The following is a 24,102-nucleotide window of genomic DNA, read 5'->3' as shown; positions in this document are numbered from 1 at the left end:
ATTCTTTGTTCCTGTCATCCTCCTGGCCTCAATCTTTGCTAGTTCCTGTACTCTACTTGCCTATCCCCTTCCCTGCTTCTGCTCCACACTCCAGTACCACACATACCTCCCATCCGATAAGCACACCTACATAGTTTGTAACATTAAGTGATTGCCTTATCATTTTATATCATTCACTAATCGAGCAGTCGCTCGACAACAGCTACAGTTAGCAAATAATGTTGCGAGAATGTAAAAGGTTAACGACCTGTGACGTAACTTGTTTATTGTCGAAGCGCCGTCAGAGATGCAGTGAGTTATTGACTTTGAAAACCGCGGCGCGAAAAATGGACAGAAGAAGAACACTTTTACACATTTTTTTGATGTACGAGATATTCTTGATGAACAGTTACTCATTCTTCTGTTGTCTCTTGTAACTTGTGTCGGACGTGCATGTCTTGCCGCCGTATTATTATCGTTAAAAATAATATTATTTTAGTGTAAAGTAAAAGTGCAATACTAAAAGTGCAATACTGCATAGCAGTAGATTTATTGTGCGACGTGTATGTGAAAACGTCAAAGGAATTATTTTTATTACCAGAAGAGAAGTGCCAGTCAAAACGGCATCCATGTTAAATCTTTCATTGCAGTGTAAGTTCATCTATTAATTGCCATAAATTCAGATTTAAATGGAATTGGTGTATGGACTATTTATTTAATATAGAATCTATGTCTCACTCCTTCATGAAGTTATTTAATTTTCTTTATGTTTCTGCCAAATAGAGAGTTCACAGTCACGAATTCATTCGTTGAAATCGGACGGAAGTTGTATGCGGCGAAATATTTTCTCCGCACCATATTCTACTGGTAAATGCATGATAAACTACGGTCCCTTAGGAAATTCACGTTGAGCTATCCAAAAATAATTTTATTTTGAATAGGCATTTACTCTCCTCTGCAATGCAGCTTCCGACTGATCAGACGATCCAACAAGAAACAGCCACACACAGTCGGCGTTCGCAAATATATTTCCACCACTGATTATAGCTATATGTCACAGCACAAAAGTAAACATATTGTTATAATCAGCAAGTACGAACGGGGACATTTATAACTGTATGTTTATGTATACACATTACGTAAGCATATCGTTATAAGTCCTCTCCCTGTCTCCACCATGTCCAAGCTCAAACACACAGGCAGCTCTAGCAATTTCCCACTCCTCTACCCTAATTTACCTCTCTCTTCATGTCCCATGCCTCTTCATTACCACCACAGCCCACCCCAACTGGACTGCTGTTCACCTCAGATACATTCACTGATGGGGCTTAGTGCACAGAAATTACTGTGGCCACATGTGTCTGAGCTGTGTTTGTGAGAACATGTGTGAACTTTCTACTTCTGATGAAGGACTTAGTCCAAAAGCTGAATACTTCTAGCATTCGTCTTCATTGCACCTCTATGTGGTAAACGGCAGTCTACCTTTCCAAATTGTTGTCGAGAGATTTTTCTGTCACTATAAATCTGAAAGTATGCTCCATATTATAACATTTGTTTTGATGAAAAACTGAGTTGCAAAGTTTTCGGAAAAAAGGAGACAATGGATGTCAGTCAAAGCCAATATCACGCACAATCAATTCATTCAAAATCTCTGAAAATGATTTCCAGTTGATGCCTGGGACTAATTAGTGATGGCACACGGGTTTTATGGTGAAACGTTTTGACATTGGAATTCCAAGAGCCCTTCGGCATATTCAGTCCAAACAGCAGCAATATCTCTTGAGTTAAAAATAGTTTCCAAACACTGAAAACTGTAAAAATTGTGGAGCATAATTATGAACATGTAACAACCATAGACTCATAAGCTGATATGGACACAAAGTATTAGGAAATGTAACATGAAGCATTACAATGTAATGTCCAATAAAGGTAGATATTATAACAGATGCAAATAACAGGTACTTTAGTCATCAATAATATATTCTCCTTTACTATTTACAACAGTCTACCAATGCTGGTATAACTTTCTGATTCTGCGAATGAAGAAATCACATGGTTTTCAAGCGATTAACTTGTCAAGCCGTGTTTGGAGCACATTTTCATCATGAAACGAAGTTCCTTGAACAGTTTTCAATAGAAAGAGGAAAGATGAAAATCTGAGGGTGCAAGACCAGATGAATAAGGTGGTGCAGAATGAGTTCCCAAACCAACTTCTGTATAGTGTTTGTTGTCAATCTAGGAGAATGCGGGCAGACATCATCGTGTAGTAGTATCACTTCACTTCCCGATCATCATTCTTGGATTATGTCTGCAAGATGTTTCAGTTGTTGACACAGCAGTGATGGTCATACCTCAAGGAAGCAATTCACAGTATGCCACAGTTTTGCTGTTCCACCAGATGCATAATGTTATCTTTTGTGGATGCATTCAGGCCTTTGTACAGGGAGTTGTTGCTCTGTTTGGACTCAGCTTTTCCTTTCTTTTCTTTATGTTAACATAAAGACACCATTTCAAATCACCATTGATGATACTGGATAGGAATGGTCGATGTTGTTTACAAGCCAACTGATGACGATTAAACAGAGATGCACATATGACCGGCCACTGGTTTTTGGCTTAAGAGCATGTGTTACCCATGTACACAATTTTTTTAAACTTCCCCATTACATGCAAATGTCGCACAATGGTGGAATAATCACAGCTCATCACATTGCCACTTCTCAAGAACTCAGACATGGACCACTGTGGTTAATGCTTTTAAATGATCTCCATCAAACAAAGAACGTCAAAACGATCCTCCTCAATACAAGAAAACCATACGCAACATTCAAATGTTGGTGACAGAAAGCCCTAACGCATCCCTGCCAAACAACACACAAAATAAATTAATTAATTACATTTTCGGCTATCAGTTAAGATAATCTACCTTTCCCTCTCTTTTTAAGGTTTAGATTGTGTCGTACGTTTCACCATGACCCACTAGCAGTAATTAGCATAGCTCTGATGAGAGACCGACCCAAAGCCAACAACAAACAGGAAAATTCCTGGTTAACTCACCTTGTCACTCTGTTCATCCAACTTTGAGTATGTGGCTCAGAATCTCAACAAAGCTCATATTTGTGTAAGAGCCAGCTACACCAATTTTATCCAGATAACTCTTGATATTCTATATTCATAGCCAGACGCTTTCTGCTTTCCCAATATCATTGCCAGATCCATTTTATTCAAATTTCTAACTAGTATCTCCGTTCTCACTGACTTGCTAAGAAGAAGAACCTCAATGTCCTCTATTGTCTAACTAAAATAAGTACTAGGGATTACAATGCTTGTGACCTCGTACCTCTGTTTAGCTTTTTCCCGCAGCTGTTCTCGTACACCTCTCCCATGACTGCTACCTACCAGCAAGATCTTTCTATTTCTATCCTATTCAGGTGCCACACAATTTCTTAGATTCTCATACACCTCTCCCATGACTGCTACCTACCAGCAAGATCTTTCTATTTCTATCCTATTCAGGTGCCACACAATTTCTTAGATTCTTATTAATGATGTGCTGCACCCTACTTTATTCTGAAGGTGAATGAAGCCCCTCCCCTTCATTAGTTAACAGACTACATCTATTACTGAACTCAATGGCAACAGAGAAAAGCCAGCAGCTGAATAGTATACATGGAGGAATAGCTTTTTCTAAGTAATTACGATAGTTCTCAGTTTGCATATAATAGTGCTAGTTATAATTTATTGTTAGTATACTTGCCAAAGTAGCCAGCAGTGGTTGCTTCTGCCTGTTATGTATAACTTGATTCATTCCACACTCCTGAAAGCACTCTTTCATAATGGTCTTTACACTATCTGCTCAGAGTATCCATACACCTATTAGTGGACATTAATACCAGGTATGTCCACCCTTCACCTTTACAATAGCTTGCACTATGCTGGTGACACTTTTCAGAGGCATCTGAAAATCTGTGGAGGAATGGCAGCCCATTCTGCCTCACAAACCGAAACCACAGAAGATAGTAATGTTGGACGCTGGGGTCTGGAATGAAGTTGATGTTCTAGCTCATTCCAAAGGTGTTCCATTGAGTTCATGAGGGACTCTGAGCAGGCCAGTCCATACTGTCCACAAACCATTGCCTCACAGATGCTGCTTTATGACAGGTTACACAACCAATCCCCATCTCCAAACTATTCCTCTACTGTACACAGGACATAATGCAGTAAAATGTGTACACGTAATTCTGTATTTCTTAAGCACAATAAGGGGACACACCCCAACCTTGAGAAGCAACAACAATCCACAATACCACACTCTCTGTACTTCACTGTTGAAAGTACACATGACGACAGGTAATGTTCTCCAGGACTTCATCAAACCCCAACTCTTCCATTGGGGTGTGTATCCCCTCGTTACATATCTGGTCTTTTTTTAAACTAAAATTTATTTGAACTGGCCATGAAAAATTCCTATATTTCATATAAAATCATGAATTCCCATTTTAAGATAGAGAAAATTAAATAATAAAGAGCTAATGGAATAGAGTATTATATGCAAAGTAGCAAGGGGCTTTATTCAGGGAGTTTCTAAGGAATGTCCCTTTTGTTTCACAACTACTATGTAAACTCAGTGCATGTATTCTTTATGTGTTTAGCATCTGGCAGTTAGCAACTGGGAGTCTTTGTGTTCAAGGTTTTACTGTCTGAGCTTCTAGCGTTTGAGTCCTGAGTATTCACGTAGTCTTTGGGTTCGAGATTTTAGTGTCTGAGCTTTTAGTGTATGAGTCCTGAGTATTTGTATCTCTTAAGCTCTTGTGCCACAGCATGAACTAGTTAATTTTGTTGGAAGCTGGGCTAATTAAAAGTAAATTTCTGTTCGTTTAATTTATTGTCAAAGGTACAAAAACTGACAGGACTGAGATAACACAGTGAACACCTCAATCTACAAAAGATCGGTATCATTAATTTCATTTTAAGAACTTCAGTTGTTGCCAAAGCTACTACTCAAACATTGTGTTGCAACTTGGCTTCCCATTATGTATCTTGTTTGGACATTTATTATCGGGATAAAGTGTGACCATTCACAGTAGAGAATCGTATCAAAGAACCAGTGTTAATAAAAACTGAGTTAAGGAAAAATTATAGTGTCCTATTATTTCAAACAGATTATCATGAGTAGTGAACCATGCAATGGATTACCTCTGAACAACAACAATAATAATAATAATTTTTTTTATTATTATCATTATAATTCATTACATATTAATATTAAAGGGAAGAGTTTTCAACAAACAACATCATGCTGTGTCAAATGAACCAGGTGTCTTTTGAAGGAACTAACTCCGTGTACATGCGCTACACAAATCAAAGATATCAATTTATTTTGTAACACACCTAGTAACTGTTAATGAGCACTTATTAACAAGAGAGTCTAACTCATATTAGTGCAAAGAGTGCAACAAGTATTGACTGCAATAACAGGTAGTGTTGTGTCACCTCGCTTTCATGTATCTTGGTTAGGTGAAGAGTTCTGGCTGGGTGTAGAAAAAGGACATTACACTTTTGCTGATCGTGGAAGTGCCAGTAGACATCAATCATCCCAAATCCTCAAGTGTCGTTTAGCAGTGACTACAAAAATGTGAGTGCTAGTTGCTGGTAACACCTTGGAATACACAAGTGATTCTTTCCACTAATTTCATGCAGTTTTTAGAAATCACCATCCTCAATGCTCAATGGCCCTGTCTGTCATATATGAGGTCTGCCAGGTCTTGATTTAGCTGTATTTGTTCTTTCATATTTACACTTCACAATTACATCAGCAATAGCCATCTTAGTGAGCTTTAGAAGAGTTGAAATTACCCTAATGGATCTGTTAGTCAGATGACATCCAGTTAGTAGTCCACGTTCAAAGACAATGAGCTCTCCTGACTGACCCATTTTGCTGTACTGCTTCTTTTTTGACAACACAATACTCCCTGCCTGTTTGTCACTGGTGAGCCCACCTCTCACATCATCTAGCTGTTGATTCTACATTACACAGGGGTGTTTGGATACATTTGATCCGACTGTATATAGAACTTGATGTGTGAACGAATGAATGAAATTCAACCTACTCCCCTTTCTTGTTACTTTTTCCCACAATTCAAACTGCACTAATTTAAGTTTTGCAGTCTTAGCCTCTGCCTGAAGGGCACCACTCTTCACCTCTTTTTCTGCTACTTTTCTATTTTTTAAATATAACCTACATACAGAAGTGAGAGCCTCCTTGGGAATCCTACTTCTGACCCATTGCAGTTGCCTAAGTGAAATCACAGTTCACAAACCCAAACAGTTAACTAATTTGTGGCAGCCACAATGAGTGTCATTCAAAGTGTAAAGAATGTACATACTTCACAGTAAACTAAAATTTAAGATTTGAAAAGATAGAAGACACAACATAAAAAGGTACATTTTAAAAAAATGAAAGTAGTTTAGACAGAGAAGAGACAGAGCACACTGCAAAAATTTTTAAAAAGTCACTGAACTAACCTGTCAAGCAAAGCAATGGTATTAAGAACATCTGTAAGACCAGCTTTCTTGTAGAGGCTTTCTGTTGGATGGCCATGGACAGCTATTGAGAGTAGAAGCCTTAATGGTGTGGCAGCTACATCATGCAATGTTATCTCCTTTTTTCCTGTTTCACTCCAACTGCTTGTTTCTGACATCATTGCAGAGAAAAATGGAGAGCTCCTACACAATATATCTCGGTCTGCAGTTATCCTTGTTCCACAGTCTAATAGGATGGTCACATATTTGTCGCCTGTTGTCTCCTGTGTGCACAAATTGACCATTAATAAATATTTGCTGTAAATTTATTATCTTAATATTGCTGAAACTGGCAAACAAAATAAGATTTTGGATTCTTTAGCCTACTATGGAACATATCTCAATACAAACTGGTGTGCATATAGTACACCAGAATTATTTCAATCACAAATAGGAAATGGAAAGAAAATGTGTCAGTCCTACTGATTGTAAAATTCCTCTAATTTTACCACTGTGGTCCTTATATGAGAGAAAGTAATGTTTCTTAACTCATGCTGGAATATGAGATTCTGAATTTTGAGATTAAGGCTCCCTGCAGTGCTGATTATTATTCTTGTAATGTATCCCAATGGGGTCTGCTGAGCATTTTTTTAATGCACTTGCACCGACTAACAAATCAATCACAAATCATGCTGCTCCGCTGTGAATTTTCTCCCTCTCATCCATTAATCCAAGTTGGTAAGGGGTCCCATGAATCACTCAAACAAGATTTTTTAAGCAACCATTATCTTACATGAATATAAAGGACAAGTGTGAGGATTTGGAAGCATAATTCATCATGGGAAAGATGGTTACTGCCTACAAGAAAATTAAAGAAGTCTTTGGAGAAGCTGCATGAATATTTAGAGCTCAGATGAAAATCAGTCCTAACCAAAGAAGGAGAAGCTGAAAGGTGGAAGGAGTATATAGCGGGTACATACAAGGAAGACAAACTTGAAAGCAATATTATACAAAGGGGAAAGGATGTAGATGAGGATGAGATAGGAGATACGATACTGCAAGAAGAATGTGACAGAGCACTGAAAAACTTAAGTCACAGCAAGGCCCTGGGAACAGACAACATACCCTCAGAACTACTGATAGCCTTGGGAAAGGAGCCATCACAAAATTATTCAATCTACTGTGCAAGATGTATGAGAATAGCAAAATACTCTCGGACTTCATGAAGAACGTAATAATTACAATTACAATGAAAGCAGGCACTGAAAGGAGTGAAAATTACCAAAATAACAATTTAATAAATCGTGGTTACAAAATACTAATACCAATTCTTTATAGAAGAATGGAAAAACTGGTAGAAGCCAGCCTTGCGGAACATCAGTTTGGATTTCCGAGAAATATAGTAACACAGAGAGCAATACTTGCCCTACAACTGCAATCACAAGATAGGTTAATAAGGAAAGGCAAATGTACGTTTATAGCATTCGTAGACTTAGAGAAAGCTTTTGACAATGTCTGGATCACTCTCTTTGAAATTCTGATGGTAGAAGGGATAAAAAACAGGAAGCAAAAGGCTACTTACAACTTGTACAGAAACCAGATGGCAATCATAAGAGTCAGATGGCAATCATAAGAGTTGAGGGGCATGAAAGGGAAACAGTGGTTCAGTAAGGAATGAGATAGGGTTGTAGCCTATCCCTGATGTTATTCAATCTGTAGACTGAGACAGCAATAAAGGAAACCAAAGAAAAATTTAGAGTAGGAATTGAAGTTCAGGAAGGAGAAATAAAAAATTTGAGGTTTGCCAATGACTATGCAACTATATCAGAGACAGCAAAGGACTTGCAAGAGCAGTTAAATGGAATGGACAGTGTCTTGAAAGGAGGATAAAAGGTGAACATCAACAAAAGCAAGACAAGGATAATGGAATGTAGCCGAATTAAATCAGATGATGCTGAGGCAATCATATTAGGAAATGAGAGATTTAAAATAGTAGATGAATTTTTCTATTTGGGCAGCAAAATAACTAATGCTGGCTGAAGTACACAGGATATAAAATGTAGACTGGCAATGGCAAGAAAAACATTTCTGAAGAAGAGAAGTCTGTTAACACTGAATATAGACTTAAGTGTTAGCAGATCTTTTCTGAATGTATTTGTTTGGAGTGCAGCCATGTACGGAAGTGAAATGTGCACCATAAACAGTTTAAACAAGAAGAGAATAGAAGCTTTTGAAATGCAGCACTACAGAAGAATGCTTAAGATTAAATGAGTAGATCACATAACCAATGAGGAGGTACTGAAAAGAATTGATGACAAAAGAAATTCGTGACACAATCTGACTAGGAGGAGGGATTGGTTGATAGGACATATTCTGAGACATCAAGGGATCACGAATTTAGCATTGGATGGATGTATGGTAGGTACAAATCATTGAGGGAGATCAAGAGATGAATACAGTAAGCAGATTCAGAAGGATGTCAGTTGCAGAAGTCACCTGCAGATGATGAGGATTGCACAGGATACAGTAGCATCAAGAGCTGCATCAAGCTAGTCTTCAGACAGAAGACCACAACAACAACATAAATCTTACTCCAGCATATGCCTTCCCCATGGCTAGAATTATATTGTCATTTGACATTAAACCAGTCCAGAGAGATAATCCTAATTACTCAATGCATGTCACTGATTGTACACCCAAATAATATTGGTGCTCTCTTCTGTGTCTATTTACACACACTGCATCACATTTATTTATGTTATGACAATACAGCACTCTGAACACTGAGCAAAACCACGTACACAGGTGCAGCTGCCACTATGAGATTTGACTATACCCATCAAGGAGGATGATTTGAAACTCCACTCATAATGACACGTACAAGATGGACTATAGTTAGATAAGAGATATGCATATCAAATTGAAGCTTTCTTCAAAAGAAAACAAATGAGCCAATCAGCCAACACTATTGTTGTAGCAGATATAGAGCGATAAAAATTAATCTCTTACCACAAATTTATTGTATTAACCTCACAAAGCTGAGTGATGTGGAGTTAAGAAACTGTTTCCCAGAAAAATCAGAGAAAGTAATAGAGAGGAACAACAAAATGATCCATGAAATGAAAGATAATTCAGAAGCAGGTTAAGGGAAAGTTGATGTCGGTATAGACATTATATCAGCTTCAGAGGGAGGTTGACTTATGTAAACTGCACAATAGTGCTCAAGAAACCTCAACTGATGAGACTCTGGAAACAAAACACACTTTACATAATGTAATAGATAGCAAGGCTGATGGATTACATAAACAAAGAGACTTTGAAAATAAAAGCTCCAATGGCAAGCTAAGTTAAGTGCCCTTCATGCTAATGTTTATATTTCGTGTATGCCTAATATAAATGAGGCAATACCAGCCAAATCACCAAATTTACCAAAATGAGTTCAAGCTATCAATTTAAAGAAGCAGTATATACTTAACAGGTGAAACAAGAATATAAGTCAAAATTGGTTATGTCGCTGAGTTACAGAACACTGAATTCTTGGTCATGCAAGAGAAGGGACTTTGTCTTGAGGTAAAGTGTCAAGGAGGAAACAACAATCTTCATGTCAAAGCATTTTTGTTTGGAATCTTGTGTTGTTAGATTATGCAACATTGTGACCATACCTGTAGGTTCCTTATACTGTATATTGTTTGAAGTCACAATGGCAACAACAATCTTTTGTACTAATTTCCATATTTGTGGGCTTCTTACCATAACTGGCCCAGAAGTAATCCTATTTCCTGTGAACTTGTATTCTGTTATTATTGTTTAGTGCAATATGTATATTGCAGCAATGGTTCACATAAAATGCCTGATCCCATAATCTAAATGAGAGCAAACTGGAGACTTAAAACAACATTATTTAGCATGAAAGCACAGTGTCTACCACAATGATTCTATTAATATGCTTGATTATTTACTGATCATTTTCTTTTTATTATGTTCAAGATTGAAGCAAACCACAAACTTTTAGTGAAAGAAATCCTACATTGTATTCTCCTCAGTTTTCTGATGTTCTTCTTGCTATATTATTATCCAGTTAATACTGAAATAATGTTTCACTGCTGTCAATAAAAGTAATTACAATGTAACTTTATTTTCATTTAATTGCTATTTTCACAAGATTCTGGAATTTAAAACGAGTCCAATTTTATAATAAAAAAGAGTTAAATCATATAAAATTGCGTTAAAAATGCCAAGTACAACTTGGGGATGTAATTATGAAAGAAAAATGTTTGTGACCATCATTTCTTTGTCTCTGGAGGTTTTCATCCATACTGAAAAATATGCCATCAGTGAGTTGGCCAATTCTGATACGAGACACTTCAAATGTCAAGAGCTTTTTCTGGTGATAAAAAGATATAATGCTGTGGATTTGTTGGGATCTTTTTGTGATAATTTTGTGGTTGGAATGAGCAATGAGTGGTGTTTCTTTTATTTTAAGTTTGTAAAGAGGTTGCTGGAGGGTACTGCACAAAAATGGGAGAATCAGCATCAAACTGATTTCACAAATTATGAAATATATGAACAGCTGTTTTTGCAGAATTATTAGAGCAAGGCAAAGCAAGTCCAGCTATTACAGAATGAGATTTTAAATGGTCTGGTATACAGGACAGGCAGGCAAACTACGAGGGAGTTTTGTGATGAGGAACTGAGAAACTTGAATCATTTTAAACAGGCCAACAAGGACACTGTCAGCGATTTGTACTCTTAAAGAGACAACTGCGAGAATAACTCCATTGGGAACTGGTTAACAGTCCAACTTATTCTGTGGAAAGTTTTTTGGATTATGAAGAGAGGCTGGAGCAGACATTGATACAAAGACCAACACGGGTAAAAGATCAGTCGAAACAGAAGTCAGGCTCAGGGTAAATGTAACTGCGTGCATAATAATCATAGAAGAGTTAATAATAATTGGTGGGGAAGATAAGCTAGAGGGGTAGCAATAATCATGATCAGAAAAAGACTATCGCAGAAGTGATAAAAATGAACGAATGATAAAGCTGACAGAAGGAAGAAACCCAGACATACTCAAGAAAACTGGGGTTTGCCTCAGCTGTAGCTTGAGATGGGACAAGAAACAAGGCAGAGGACAGGACAAAGAGTAGGAATTACATAAGGGACAGTGGTAGCAGAAGTGATGTAGTGTATGTCATATTGATGCAGTGTTAAGTAGTAAAAACAGTATGGAAACAACAGAATGCTACCAGTCACGTAGAGGAGGCATAGAGTTATGGAAAGACACAATGAAAAAGAATGCTCAAAATAAAGCTGAAATTGGTTATAATGAAGTTGAAGGGCTGATGGTTTACAGTCATTACAGCCGACAGTCGCACAAACTGGGTTTCTGCTTTGTTTTTCTATAAAAAATTTGTACCTTGTAAATTTTAAGTTGCCACAGAGTTAAAACTTCAATATGAATCAGAAATACAGTACACCTACACTATTTACAATGCAGTATTTGTAGAGAGGGGCTGAAAAGGAATTTTTCTCATATTTATGCATACATACCACAATAACATGCCAGCAAAATGTGAAAATCTTTAATAAGTGAAGAACACAGTAGCAACAATATAAACTGTTCAATAATGTCAAACACAGTTTTAGATAATGAATGAGATGAAATGTTGACCATGTTTAAAACTTACAGTAAGTGCTGTTTAGCATAACAGTCATGAATGACAAAACTTTGTTCCAGTTACTGTATTAAAAAAATTAATCAATAGTACCAAAATGAAAAGACAGTATTGTGTACATAAATTACATGAAGGCATACACTTTTTCCTATGTTTCACTTTAAAATGTACAAACATTACATGCTGTACCTAATACATTGAAAATATCCAACAACCATAACCACAAAAAGCAATAATGAACACACTATTATTCTACTTCTTTACTTAAAAAACTCATATCGGAAATTAATTTCCTAGTTTTCTACAATCACAGCAAAGAGATGGTTGTTTGGGTTTTTAATTTTTATCTGCTTTTTGGAGTTTGGATTTTGCATTTGACGAAACATTCATATTAATGCCTCTTAATAGTCAATTTAGAGACTGTATTTTCTCTCTGTCCTTCCAAGTTGTAGAAATCATAGAAATCATTGAGTGTGAGACACTCAGTTTCCTAATTCTCATATAATGTGTGACATTTCTTCAACATTAAATACTTTTTTGTTGCTGTTAGTAATCCCCAATTATATAACAATCAAAAATGAACATTGGATGTTACAGCCAAAATATTTATCTGAAAATGAAATAAAAAATATATTGTTATATACGATAACACATAAGTGATTTTTTAAATGTACTGTTTACATAGGATTTAGATGGGACCATCAGATTTCGCCCTTACAGCCAATATGTTGTTAAAAGTGGTGTCACTATAAACGGTATGGACTGTATTCAGCTCTCAGACTAAGTCCTTCACGAGTAGTTGGGTAGAAGTTTTGTACTTCTGATGAAGAACTTAATCCAAAAACTGAATATTTCTACCATTCTTTTTCATTATACCTGTCTGTGGTTCAACACTACCTCTATGTGGTGGGCACCAATCTATCTTTCCCATATTTTTTTTTTTTTATTCTGCCCAGACATTCAAGTGTTAAATAATAATAAGTGACATGGACAGATCAGGTTTCATTGAGATAACTATGCTAAAAAAGGAGGTACAGCTATGGGTATTCTAGTAAGACTATTAAGAAATTTGGAAGTTAAGGTTAATAAAAATGTGAATACCAATTGAGGGTTGTAGGAGGTAACAGTGTTGTTGATAATGAAGTAATTGCTACAGTGAGAGGGTTATTTAACAAAAATAATGCGGGACTTGATAATGTCGATTTGAGCAATAGACAGACATTCTCAGTATCTGAGACGGTGGCAGGTGATGGTCCTGAAACAGCTGATGGGCCTACTGAGAATGAATAAGTTGGGGAGATTGGAAACCCGAGTGAGAATAACAAGGTGGATGCAGTGGCATCTAATTTAATAGAAATGAGTGAAGAACAGGGTGGCATTATGGTAGAATGAGATGCAGAGAAGTGTGATAGTGATTATGATGAACTTGCACATATGGTAGCAAGTGCCATTGTGGTTTTATTTGATGCAAATGCTGTGAATGAGGCAGAATTTGAAAATAATGTAGTGGTTGGGTTACTGACTGAAGTTAATAATGAAGAAGGTGCCAATAGTAATGTTAATGTGGATGAGAGTGATGAGGCAAATGTACATTTGTTTGTGGATGGAGAGATACTCTAATCAAACCGGTCATGAAGGAGGTAGCATGAGATGTAAGCAAGGGGTGGAGAAACTGTTATCCAACCCTTTTTAGTGACTGACCAACACAACTGTGGGAACAGATTTTCTCTACAAGTACACAGGACATGGAAGAAAAACAATACAATTTAAAAATATGATAGATGGTGAAAACAAGATAGCGTATCTACAACAGAAAATATAGGAAGAGGATCAACAAGTTAATAAAAGGCGACAGGAAAAAAGCAATGTTTAGATTAGTCCCGCAAGTTCATAAAGAGATCTCAAGAAGCCAGGACAAACAAGAAGAAGACTAAATGAAGAGGCATTGGTAAATATTTGGGCTGCAACGTGGGGCCTGAAAAGGATATACTAACAACTTCAGATCCAAGGCACGAGCTTTGACCCGCTAGAAAGGGTAAGTATTCACAGCTAACGTGAGGTACTCGCAGGTATGAGTAGGATAGATGTGTTGTGTTGATATCGATATTTTAAATGTGTATAAACATATTAGGAAAAATGTATACCCAAACAAGGAGAGCACGAGATAATGCAACCCAGAGTTTGGAAGTGATGGGTGAGGGGAGTGAAAGTGGATATAATCCTCATGAGGAGGTAACTCAGGAACCAATTATGGACCAGCAATCACATAATTTGAGTGAGGAAAATTTTGGTGAAGGAGTCTCAAATGTAGTAAATGTAGGACAGCCATCACATAATTTAAGCAATAGTAATTCATTGATGTGGAGGTGACAGTAGAAGCAGACCCGAGTACAAGTAGAAAAAGTAATATACAGGAGTCTATAAATACCAAAGTTACATAGTAAAGTGTGAATCTTAACATCAAATGTTACAGAGCTTAAAGATAATGATATTATTAAATTCATGGCGACTATGCAATGTCAGTTAACTGAGAATATGTGACATTTAAATGATAAGTTTGATACTAAATTTGATTCCCAAACTGAAAAAGTCAACACCCAAATGGGTTTACTCAATAAAAAATTTGACCACAAGCTCAAGTCATTTGAAAATCATATCGTTTCACTTAAAAAGGATAACAGACAATTAAATGAGAAATTCGATAACCTAAAAGTAGAGTGGGAAGAACGATTAAATATTAAATTTAGTGAATTAGAAATAAAAGTTTCCATGGATATGACTAACCTACACACCGAATTTATGGGTACAGTTAATGAGATGGAGAATAAATGTGAAACTATTTCAAAGGGGCATAGTGATTTGTGAGATAAAATCTGTAACTTTGAAAGTAGTTACTTGGAGACCAATGTGCAAATTGAGGATCTGTCTAAAAATATGTCAGAATTCGAAATAAGCACTTGCAAGGGTATAGATAAATATTTAAAGGACCAAACTAAAAAAAATAGATATTGATCTTTCTGAGTGGATAGAAGTTAAAAATAAGGAAATTGCAGAAAAAGTCAATACCACTCTCAAGTTGTAACAAGCTGAGGTAGTTAAGGAAAACCAAATTGAAAATGAGGAACTTTTAAAGTTATTTACTAATGAGTTTCAGGCTATTAAAGATAAAGTAATTGAAGAATTACCTAAGTGGCAAAGAGAAACAAATTGTAAATTGTCAGAATTAGAACAAAAATCTTCACAAAATGTATTGACTAAAGACAACTATTCCAAAGACAGGCTAAGGAATAATAAATCCTGTAGTGAAGTAAAATGTAACTGTTGTGGGAATACACCCGATAAATTTTGTGACTGTTATGGAAATGAAAATGACACTTTTGTCCAAAGAGGGTACTTCTCATCTTTAAAGGTTGAGACAAGCATATTCAAAAGCAGACAGTTTCCTACCTTTTCAACTGAAAAAGATGACATCCATTCAAGAGTTTTCATCAACAATTTTAAGCCTATTTTTACTTGCAGTTGGTCTGAACATGACGGACTTCAATTTATTGTGTCCAAGATCACAGATGAAGTAGCACTGTGGGCTGCAGAAGCAAGTGAGAATTGTAATACATGTGCGGAGTTCGAACAACTTTTCTTAGAGAAATACTGGTTGAGTAGCAAACAAGAGAGGCTATGAGAGGAGGTGTATCAACCGGAATTTTATAATAGTAAACGAGGTTCATTAAGACAGTATTTCGAAAAATACATTAATAAAATTAGGTACTGGAGTGATCCTATTTCCCATAGGGAAGTGATACGTATTTTGAAAGGAAGAATACCTATTCATGTACGTGAGAAACTTATAAATGTCCCCGACTATGACGTGGAACATTTCCTGTCTGTAGTCGATTCGATCAATATGATGCTAGAAGTGTCTACCTCACAACATAATAATAATAATAATAATAATAATAACAATAATGACAACTGAGATAGAAATCCTAAACCTATACTACATGAAGGAGGACAAGCGACATCTTATGGCTATAGTAAATCCAATAATAATAATCAATATAAACATAACATCTATTATGCTAAAGAAACCTATGGAAATAATAATAATCAGGTGAATCAGATTGGCGCATGAAAACCAATTCGTAAGCACAGACAGAATGATTCAAAGAATCAGTATGGTAACTCACACAGATGTGATATATATGCCCAGAAGACAATTCTGATAGTATGCAACCTTCGAAAGACACTTCGACTCCCGAAGTTCGATGAGTGGATGCAAATGTAACTCAACAACCACAACAACTGCAAGGACCAATACCACTTGGTAACAGAGCAATATAGTTGCAAAGGGAACAACCACCAAATTCCAACTATACTGCACATATTGTTGAAGTACATGAACCACCGAATATGACATCTACTGAAAGATTAAACTATAACCATCACCAAAAGCCTTCCTAGGTTGACTGGAGAGGTTGAGGAGGGGCAGGCATCATTTTAAAGTGAATGTACTGAGGTATAATGATAATACCGACCTAAGGGAGCAACTGATTGGAAAACACCTTATATTTCGAATAAGTGTGGATGAATTGTGCAGGCAGTAGTTCAAGCAGTAATAAATGGTATTGATGTTAAAATTTTGATTGATACTGGCGCAACCATTAGCGTAATGATGCAAGATTGTTTTAAACAAATTAGTCAAGGAGCTAAAGTGCCTACATTTCCCGTTACTTGATGTACTGTATCTGGAGCATTTAGTGTGAAAGCGCAAAAGGTCTCAAAGCAAGCATGAGTCAACTTTATGATGCAGGGGGGTTCAACAGAAAGTACCTTCTTAATTGTTTCAAGAATGACAATACCATTTGGGGTCTAGATTTTTTTGTGTGATTCTGGAGCAGTCATCAATTTAAAAGAAGGAACATGTACCTTGGACTCTGAAGGCGACGTTTTGACAGTCTCTATGATAAAGGGCAATGTAGTCCCAGATCATTATTGCATGAAGTTAGTGGTTACCTATATTTAGCATTGACTGTAATTTAGTTGATGGTATTTTCTATATTGAATATACTGAAGAAGAAATAAGTCAAGTTACCTTCAAGAGAAAATCTCCGAATCCGAATACCTATCTGCAAGTCAACAAAAAGATTTGTGTTGCCAACTATAGCTTCGTATATGGCTCGGTGGAGGTTGCAGTTCTATCCATTTTCTATCAGAACTGGCTGCAATCCCTGCCTTGTGCAGCCAGTTGAAAGGGCTTCTCACCAAATAGTGAAGTGTTGTGCATGTGTTGTATAGTGAATGTGAAGTGCATCATGTCAGAAAGTGAAATCCAAACAAATTCATTGACTTTTGGAGATTCATTCCAATGGGCAATTTCTGTTAGGCCCCCACTTACAATTACTCATGTAAAATTTGATGTAAATTGTATGTTACAACTTGTGGTATGAATTTTGGAATGCCTGAACTAAGGTATAACAGCACAGTACACCACCCTAGCAAGCTCCAGTGAATCCCGAATCTTTCCGCAACATTACAGATTGGCAGAGCAGTTTAGCGATGCAAGGGGCACCAAATTTGTTGTAAAAGTCAGTAAATCACTCAACAGCCAGAAGTTTTCAGTACAGGTATTTCGTTCATTCCAAGCAAGTGTCGATTCATGACATCATCATCCAGACACGAGTTCACTGTAATCTGAATCAGTTTTAGCCAACTAATAGTTTCTCTCAGGCGATAAATTTTATTGATTATGAAACACAAGTTTTAGAAGTTTATTCAGAATTGGAAATGCTTAATTAGTAATTGCATGCCATAATTTATCTGTTTAATATAAAAGTGTTTTGATTTTTGTATGCATGAAGAAAGTGTGAATTAATGTGTGGCTTTTATTCTGAGATAAGTTATCATTTGGAGCGCAAAAGTGCATGTATACAGTTGCTGACCTGTGCAGTGAATTTTATTTTTATGATTTTAACTCGGATGGAGACAAATCCAGTTCCAGTTAGACTTTACGTAAGATCATGTTATCACAAAAGAGTCGTCTAGCCCATTAGGGAAAACTGAAACTTGCAAGCTCGATTTGATATACATTACACGCCGGTGCGTGATCGAACTGTCCTGTAAATCGCATACAATAGACTTAATGCACTAAGTTGGGAGTTAATTTTGAGACAACTACTGATTTTGACAAAAATGAACCGAAAGTTTATTTAAAATATCAAGGTTCAGTTTTATTTGAGATGCGTATCACCATGTTGATTATGTTGCCTAGCAACACTTTAATGCAGCTTAATTAATTTATCAGTGACATTACACACACAAAATGTTACATTTGAGAGCATGAGAGTGTTTTTCTTTCCATAAATTCCAATAAGCCAGCAGTTTCAAATGTTAAATCATCAACTGTTGCGTAACTTCACTGTATCACTATGGAACTTGTTATATCGTGTCTCTTCGTTAAGAGATCTCAAGAAGCCGGGACAAACAAGATGAAGACTAAAAGATGAGGCATCGGTAAAAGCTGTAACACCCACACAGGTGGGTGTGGAGCAATTCTGCTAGGCTGTGGGTCTTACAAATATTCTAGCTGAGGATGGATTTAGAAAAATCCTGACAGTCAATGGACTTAGTTAAATTCTAGATTGTGGGTACTTTGATATTTTGCAGATAGTGGTGGTCCATTAAATAATTTTAAGTTCAGACTCTGATTATCTGATGAGAAGTAGGAGTGTGACAGTGTACTGAACATTCCAGCATCAATTAATTACTTGTATGGTCATGTGACTAGGGCCTCCCGTCGGGTAGACCATTCGTCGGGTGCAAGTCTTTCAATTTGACGCCACTTCAGCGACTTGTGCGTCAATGGGGATGAAATGATGATAATTAGGACAACACAATCCCCACTGCCTGAGTGGAGAAAATCTCAGACCCAGCTGAGAACCAAACCCAGACCATTAGCATTGATGTCGCACTGACCACTCACCTACCGGGCGCAGACAATTAATTACTTGTGCAACTCATACTGTTAGTTAGTTAGTTAGTTAGTTTCATCAGTGAGTTAGCAATTTCTACCCCATCACATTTCACACATTACAAAAATAGAAATTCATCTGTGGAATAGAAGAACTTTTCAAAAAGAATTTTTTTTCATTTTGTTATTAAATTTAACTTTGCTGTCTATCAAACATGTTATATCAGTGGTTAAGTGATCGAAAGTTTTGATGGCACACTGTACACCCCATTTTTGTGCTAATGAGAACCTTAATGTGGAGTGTTGAATATCATTTTTTTTTCTGGTATTGTAGTTATGTACATAGCTGTTCCTTTTGAACTACAGGGGATTACTTAGAACAAACTTCATGAGGGAATAAATATACTTTTCTCAAACGGATGTCTATAAAAGGGTCGTGAGGGTGAACCACATGTTATTCTTATAATACATATTTGAACAATGAATACTTTCTTTTCTTAAAGATCTTAAAAATTCTATTTCATAAGACATTTGTGAATAAAAATACACAAAATATCAACTGATTTTTCTCGCCCCAAGATTTTCAATGATTTGCAGTTCAAATGTGGCTGAATTAAGCTGTTTTGAAGTTCCAAAATGTGTTTTTTGCAGTTTAAATTTTCATCAATACAGGTGCACAAAAATTTTGAAGTTTCCACCCTAGTTACTATTTCATCATCATGTATGTGTTACATTTATTATTTGTGTAGTATCTCTAGACGTGCAGAACTGAATAAAGGGTGGAGAAAAATTGTGTCTTGAAATTTTAACCCTGGATAGCTAATGCCAGTAGGAATCAAAACTGATAATGTTGTGTAGGTCGACAACATACCATTTTTAAACTAGAGAAACTTGGCACCACGCACTCCGATTGGCCGTGGGATTGCCCCATTGCTGTTCATTAGTTGACGGACAGCACTATGGTTGTTGGTTCACACATACAAACATCCCTTGCCTCATCACTGCCCCAACGTCCAGAGCATCCGGAAACAGGGTAATCCCACGGCCAATTGGAGCGTTTGACACCAAGTTTCCGTAGTTTAAAAATTGTACGTTGTCGAATTACACAACATTAGTAATTTTGGTTCCTACTGGCATCAGCTATCCAGGGTTAAAATTTCATCACACAATTTTTCTCCACCATGTATTAAAAAAAAAAAAAAAATAAGAGTGAAACCGTTCACAATAAAAGACAATCAATCTTACTTTTAAGAACATTATTCATCATTTCTTCTGTGGGTGTATGTACATTTGTATTACCTACAATCCTAGTGTCATCTCTAAAAGTAACTAATTCTGCTTGTTGTATACTAAATGGAGGTCATTTATGTACAGAGTGATTCACGAAGATAGGCAAATATTTTAATATGTTATTCAACAAGTATAGCTAAAGAAACAAAGTCATATAAACATAGGTCTGCAAATGTTTGGTTACAGAGGTATGGCTAATAAAAGATTTTGCCAGAAATTTAGAAACTTTGCTAATATGAAGCCATCGCAAAACTGTATGAGCTTAAAGTAAAGCACAATTTCCATGGCAAATCTAATAAAACATGTCCCAGACAGGTATCAGCAGTAGTTTTGCAGAACATCCAGAGAAGCAATAGACAAAATCAGGAACAATACTGAAACAAGAAACAAAATCTGTTCATACAAGTGCAGCTAAATGCATTGAACTCGGTGGAGACATTTTTGAGCATTTATTGTGAATGGATTGTGAAATTGTATGTACACTGTACAATTTCCTTAACAATGAGCTTTGTTTTCTCTGGTTTAACAAGGTTATCTGACACATTCGTTCAGTTTCAGTTAACATTATTACCATCACTGTTTCAAAATTAAATTCTCTACAACTTCCATTGAAAACTTTGTAAATTGTCTTGATTTAAAAAAAAAAAAAAGAATTGGGCAAAGTAGTTAATAAATTAAAACTTTTACGAAATTACGTCTTTGCTTCTTTGGATGTTCTGGAAAACTACCACAGATACATGTCTGGGACGTGTTTTATTACATTCACCAGATCAATAACAACAAAATAAATGGAAATTGTGCTTTACTTTAACCTCTTACAGTTTTGTGATGGCTTCATATTAGCGAAGTTGCTAAATTTCAGGCAAAATCTTTTATTTGCCATAGCTCCATAACTAAACATTGGTGGACCTATATCTTCGTGAATCACCCTGTATATGAGGAACAACAGTGGATCTAAGATTGAGTATTGGGGAATCCCATAAATGATTTTTTCCCAGTCAAAGGCATCTTTCCTGATTAAGACAGTTGAATTACAAAGTAAAACTTTCTTCATTCCATTAGTTAGGCATGTCATAATCCGTTTGTTGGCCATACCATCTATTTCATAAAATCTCAGTTTATCTGTGAGAATATTGTGCTTCACACAGTCAAATACCTTAGATAGGTCACAGAAAATACAAACTGGTGCTATTTTGTTATTTGACACTTGTAAATTCTGATGAGCGAATGTGTAAATGGCCTTATCAGTTGAGCAATTCTTCTTAAATCCAAACTCCAAACTGTGATTTACTGAGGATATTGTTGTTACTCAGGTGGACTACTATTTTAGAACACATCACAAAAATTTTGGAAAATGGTCTCAGTAGTTAAATATGCTGTTAATTATTGACATTTCCCCTACCACCTTTCTTATAGAGAGGTTTAATAATGGCATTTCAATCTCTCTGGAAAAATGTCCTGTGTTGTTTATACATTACATATTACAGAAAAGACAGAGATTATGGTATGGGAGCAAATTTTTAATATACTGTTGGAAACATCAAATAAACAAAAGCTTTTATTTCAAATAATATATAATTTTCTTAATTTCAGAAAGAGAACTGAGTGAGATATCCATTTGATTCAGTTTTATGAGATTTGTTTTTTCAATGTACTGCTTTGAATTTTTCTCTTAACTGCTTCTCTCCATATTTTCTAAACATTTAAGAAATTATTATTAAATATGCCTGCTACCTGTTACTGATCATTTATAACCCTTCCATTTCAATCAATAGTGATGTTATCCTCCACCTGCTGTCTTGTCTCTCATTTCACTTCCTTCCGCAAAGGCTTACGTCTGTTGTCAGAATTACATAATGTACACATTCCATGATTTTTTAATAATATTCTTAATAAGTCTGAGTAGTTTGTGCTGGATCTTTACTTCTCGCTGCCAACTGAAATATTTCGCTTTTCTACTCACAAGAGGCTTTCATGCCTCTAGTGATTCTTCTTCTTCTTCTTCTTCTTCTTCTTTACACTGCTGTTTAATGTCCTTTCTGATTAGTTTATGAGGAAAACATTTTTCAAATAATTATATGAATTTGTCATGGAATAGATTAAATTTTATGTCAGCATTTAGTTCATCATAAATTTCATCCCAGATCATCTCTTGGCCTGGTGTCATTAATTATTCCGATTTCCACAGAGGAGTATCTGTGCTTTTAGCAACAATCTTCTTTACCCTAACTAACTGTGCATTATGATCAGAGAGGGCTTGTTGCTGAGTACGCAGTTATTTTTCTGCTTTGAGCTTCATCTAAGAAAACATTATCAATTAGTGCCCTACTCTCTTTATCCACCCATGTCAGAAATTTAATTACTGATATCAATATGCTGTCGTATTTTGGAAATACAATAAATTCAATGAACTTTGATACATTAATTCAGAAACAATTCCTGTCACTTTGTCTTTCTGATATGCATCACTGCTCAAAGATTTTATGAATTTACTAATTTTCCAGTGGGTATAAAGTACAAACAAATACCTTCTCTGTGGGCGTCCCAGACACCCAAAAACTTTAGAGCCAAATTCAAAAGAACTTAGAAGCGTCCAGCATGTACCATATTTACAAAATAATCAGTACACATGGGACAGCATGCGAAATCTAATATGTTCCACACTGTCAAGCATAAAAATGGAATTTTCCAGTGCCTCAGATTCTAATGACCATAAAAAGGTAAGGTCAAATGTTTAGGATAGCCCTTGGGCTAGGGATTATTTGAATATCCAACAGAAGGATTGTCTTAGAGTCACTATCCATCAGTACAGCGTCAAAGTATGAATATTACAAACTTCCTCCTGCTTCAGAAAATCGAGAATATAAGTTAGTCCTTTCTGAATTTGTTGTGGTTTACAGCAGACTTGATGGGGCTTATGGAAGCAACATTAGTGCATGGGCAGTTAATCAGAAAACACCACAAGAATGCTTTTTTTACTACCTTTCCGTCGTCACCATTACACTAAAACCCAGCTGAGGATTCCAAGATGATTATGCACAGCAAACAGCTGAAATTTTTATGATATATATTCCTAAGATTCTGATCTCAAGCAACCTTTATTATATACTTCTAAGATTCTGATCTGAAGCAACCTTGAAAATTTTCTTGATATCTTAATCCATCTCCAAGTTACAAAGGTTCAAAGTTACCCTACTTCTGCACATGAAATCCAGTAGTATGAGATGAAATATAAATAATTAACAATCACAACTTCTGCACGTGAAATCCAGTAGTATGAGGTGAAATCTAAGTAATTAATAACCACAGCAAATTGCTCAAATTTTAACAGTATATTCTCCAGGCATTTATCTAGAATACGAATGTGTGGTGCCTGTTCTTTTGGGTATGTCTGAAAGAAGAGACGCCAAGCGAAATCTGCAGCTATTAAATATAATATGCAAATTGAAGGTGGATGAGAACAAAGGAAAAGGAAGTGAAGGGACTACTGATGTTAGCTGCTTTGGGCTTTACACGGATTCAGCAGCAACGAGTGAAAAACGTATGCCCAACTGGGATTCAGTCCCAGGATCTCCTGGTTACAGGGCAGTTGCATTAACCACTGCAACACCCAGACACTTTGTTTATCACAAATGCATGGACTACATCAGCAAACCTCTCAGCAGGAATCTC

The 24,102-nt window shown here is 36.2% G+C and overlaps 1 protein-coding gene across 1 annotated transcript in view; it reads right to left on the bottom strand.

Annotated features, from left to right (window-relative positions):
• The window catches only part of LOC124793072 (armadillo repeat-containing protein 5-like), a 220,018-nt gene that overhangs the window by 22,346 nt on the left and 173,570 nt on the right, over positions 1-24,102 (bottom strand). The window contains exon 11 of the mRNA XM_047257992.1: positions 6,505-6,785. Coding sequence (XP_047113948.1) covers positions 6,505-6,785 — 281 coding nt within the window. The remainder of the gene's footprint in view (positions 1-6,504; positions 6,786-24,102) is intronic.

Source organism: Schistocerca piceifrons, chromosome 1, assembly GCF_021461385.2.
Source record: "Schistocerca piceifrons isolate TAMUIC-IGC-003096 chromosome 1, iqSchPice1.1, whole genome shotgun sequence".
Taxonomy (NCBI): domain Eukaryota; kingdom Metazoa; phylum Arthropoda; class Insecta; order Orthoptera; family Acrididae; genus Schistocerca; species Schistocerca piceifrons.
Note: the sequence above shows the minus strand (reverse complement) of the source record. Positions and strands in the feature narration are given on the sequence as shown.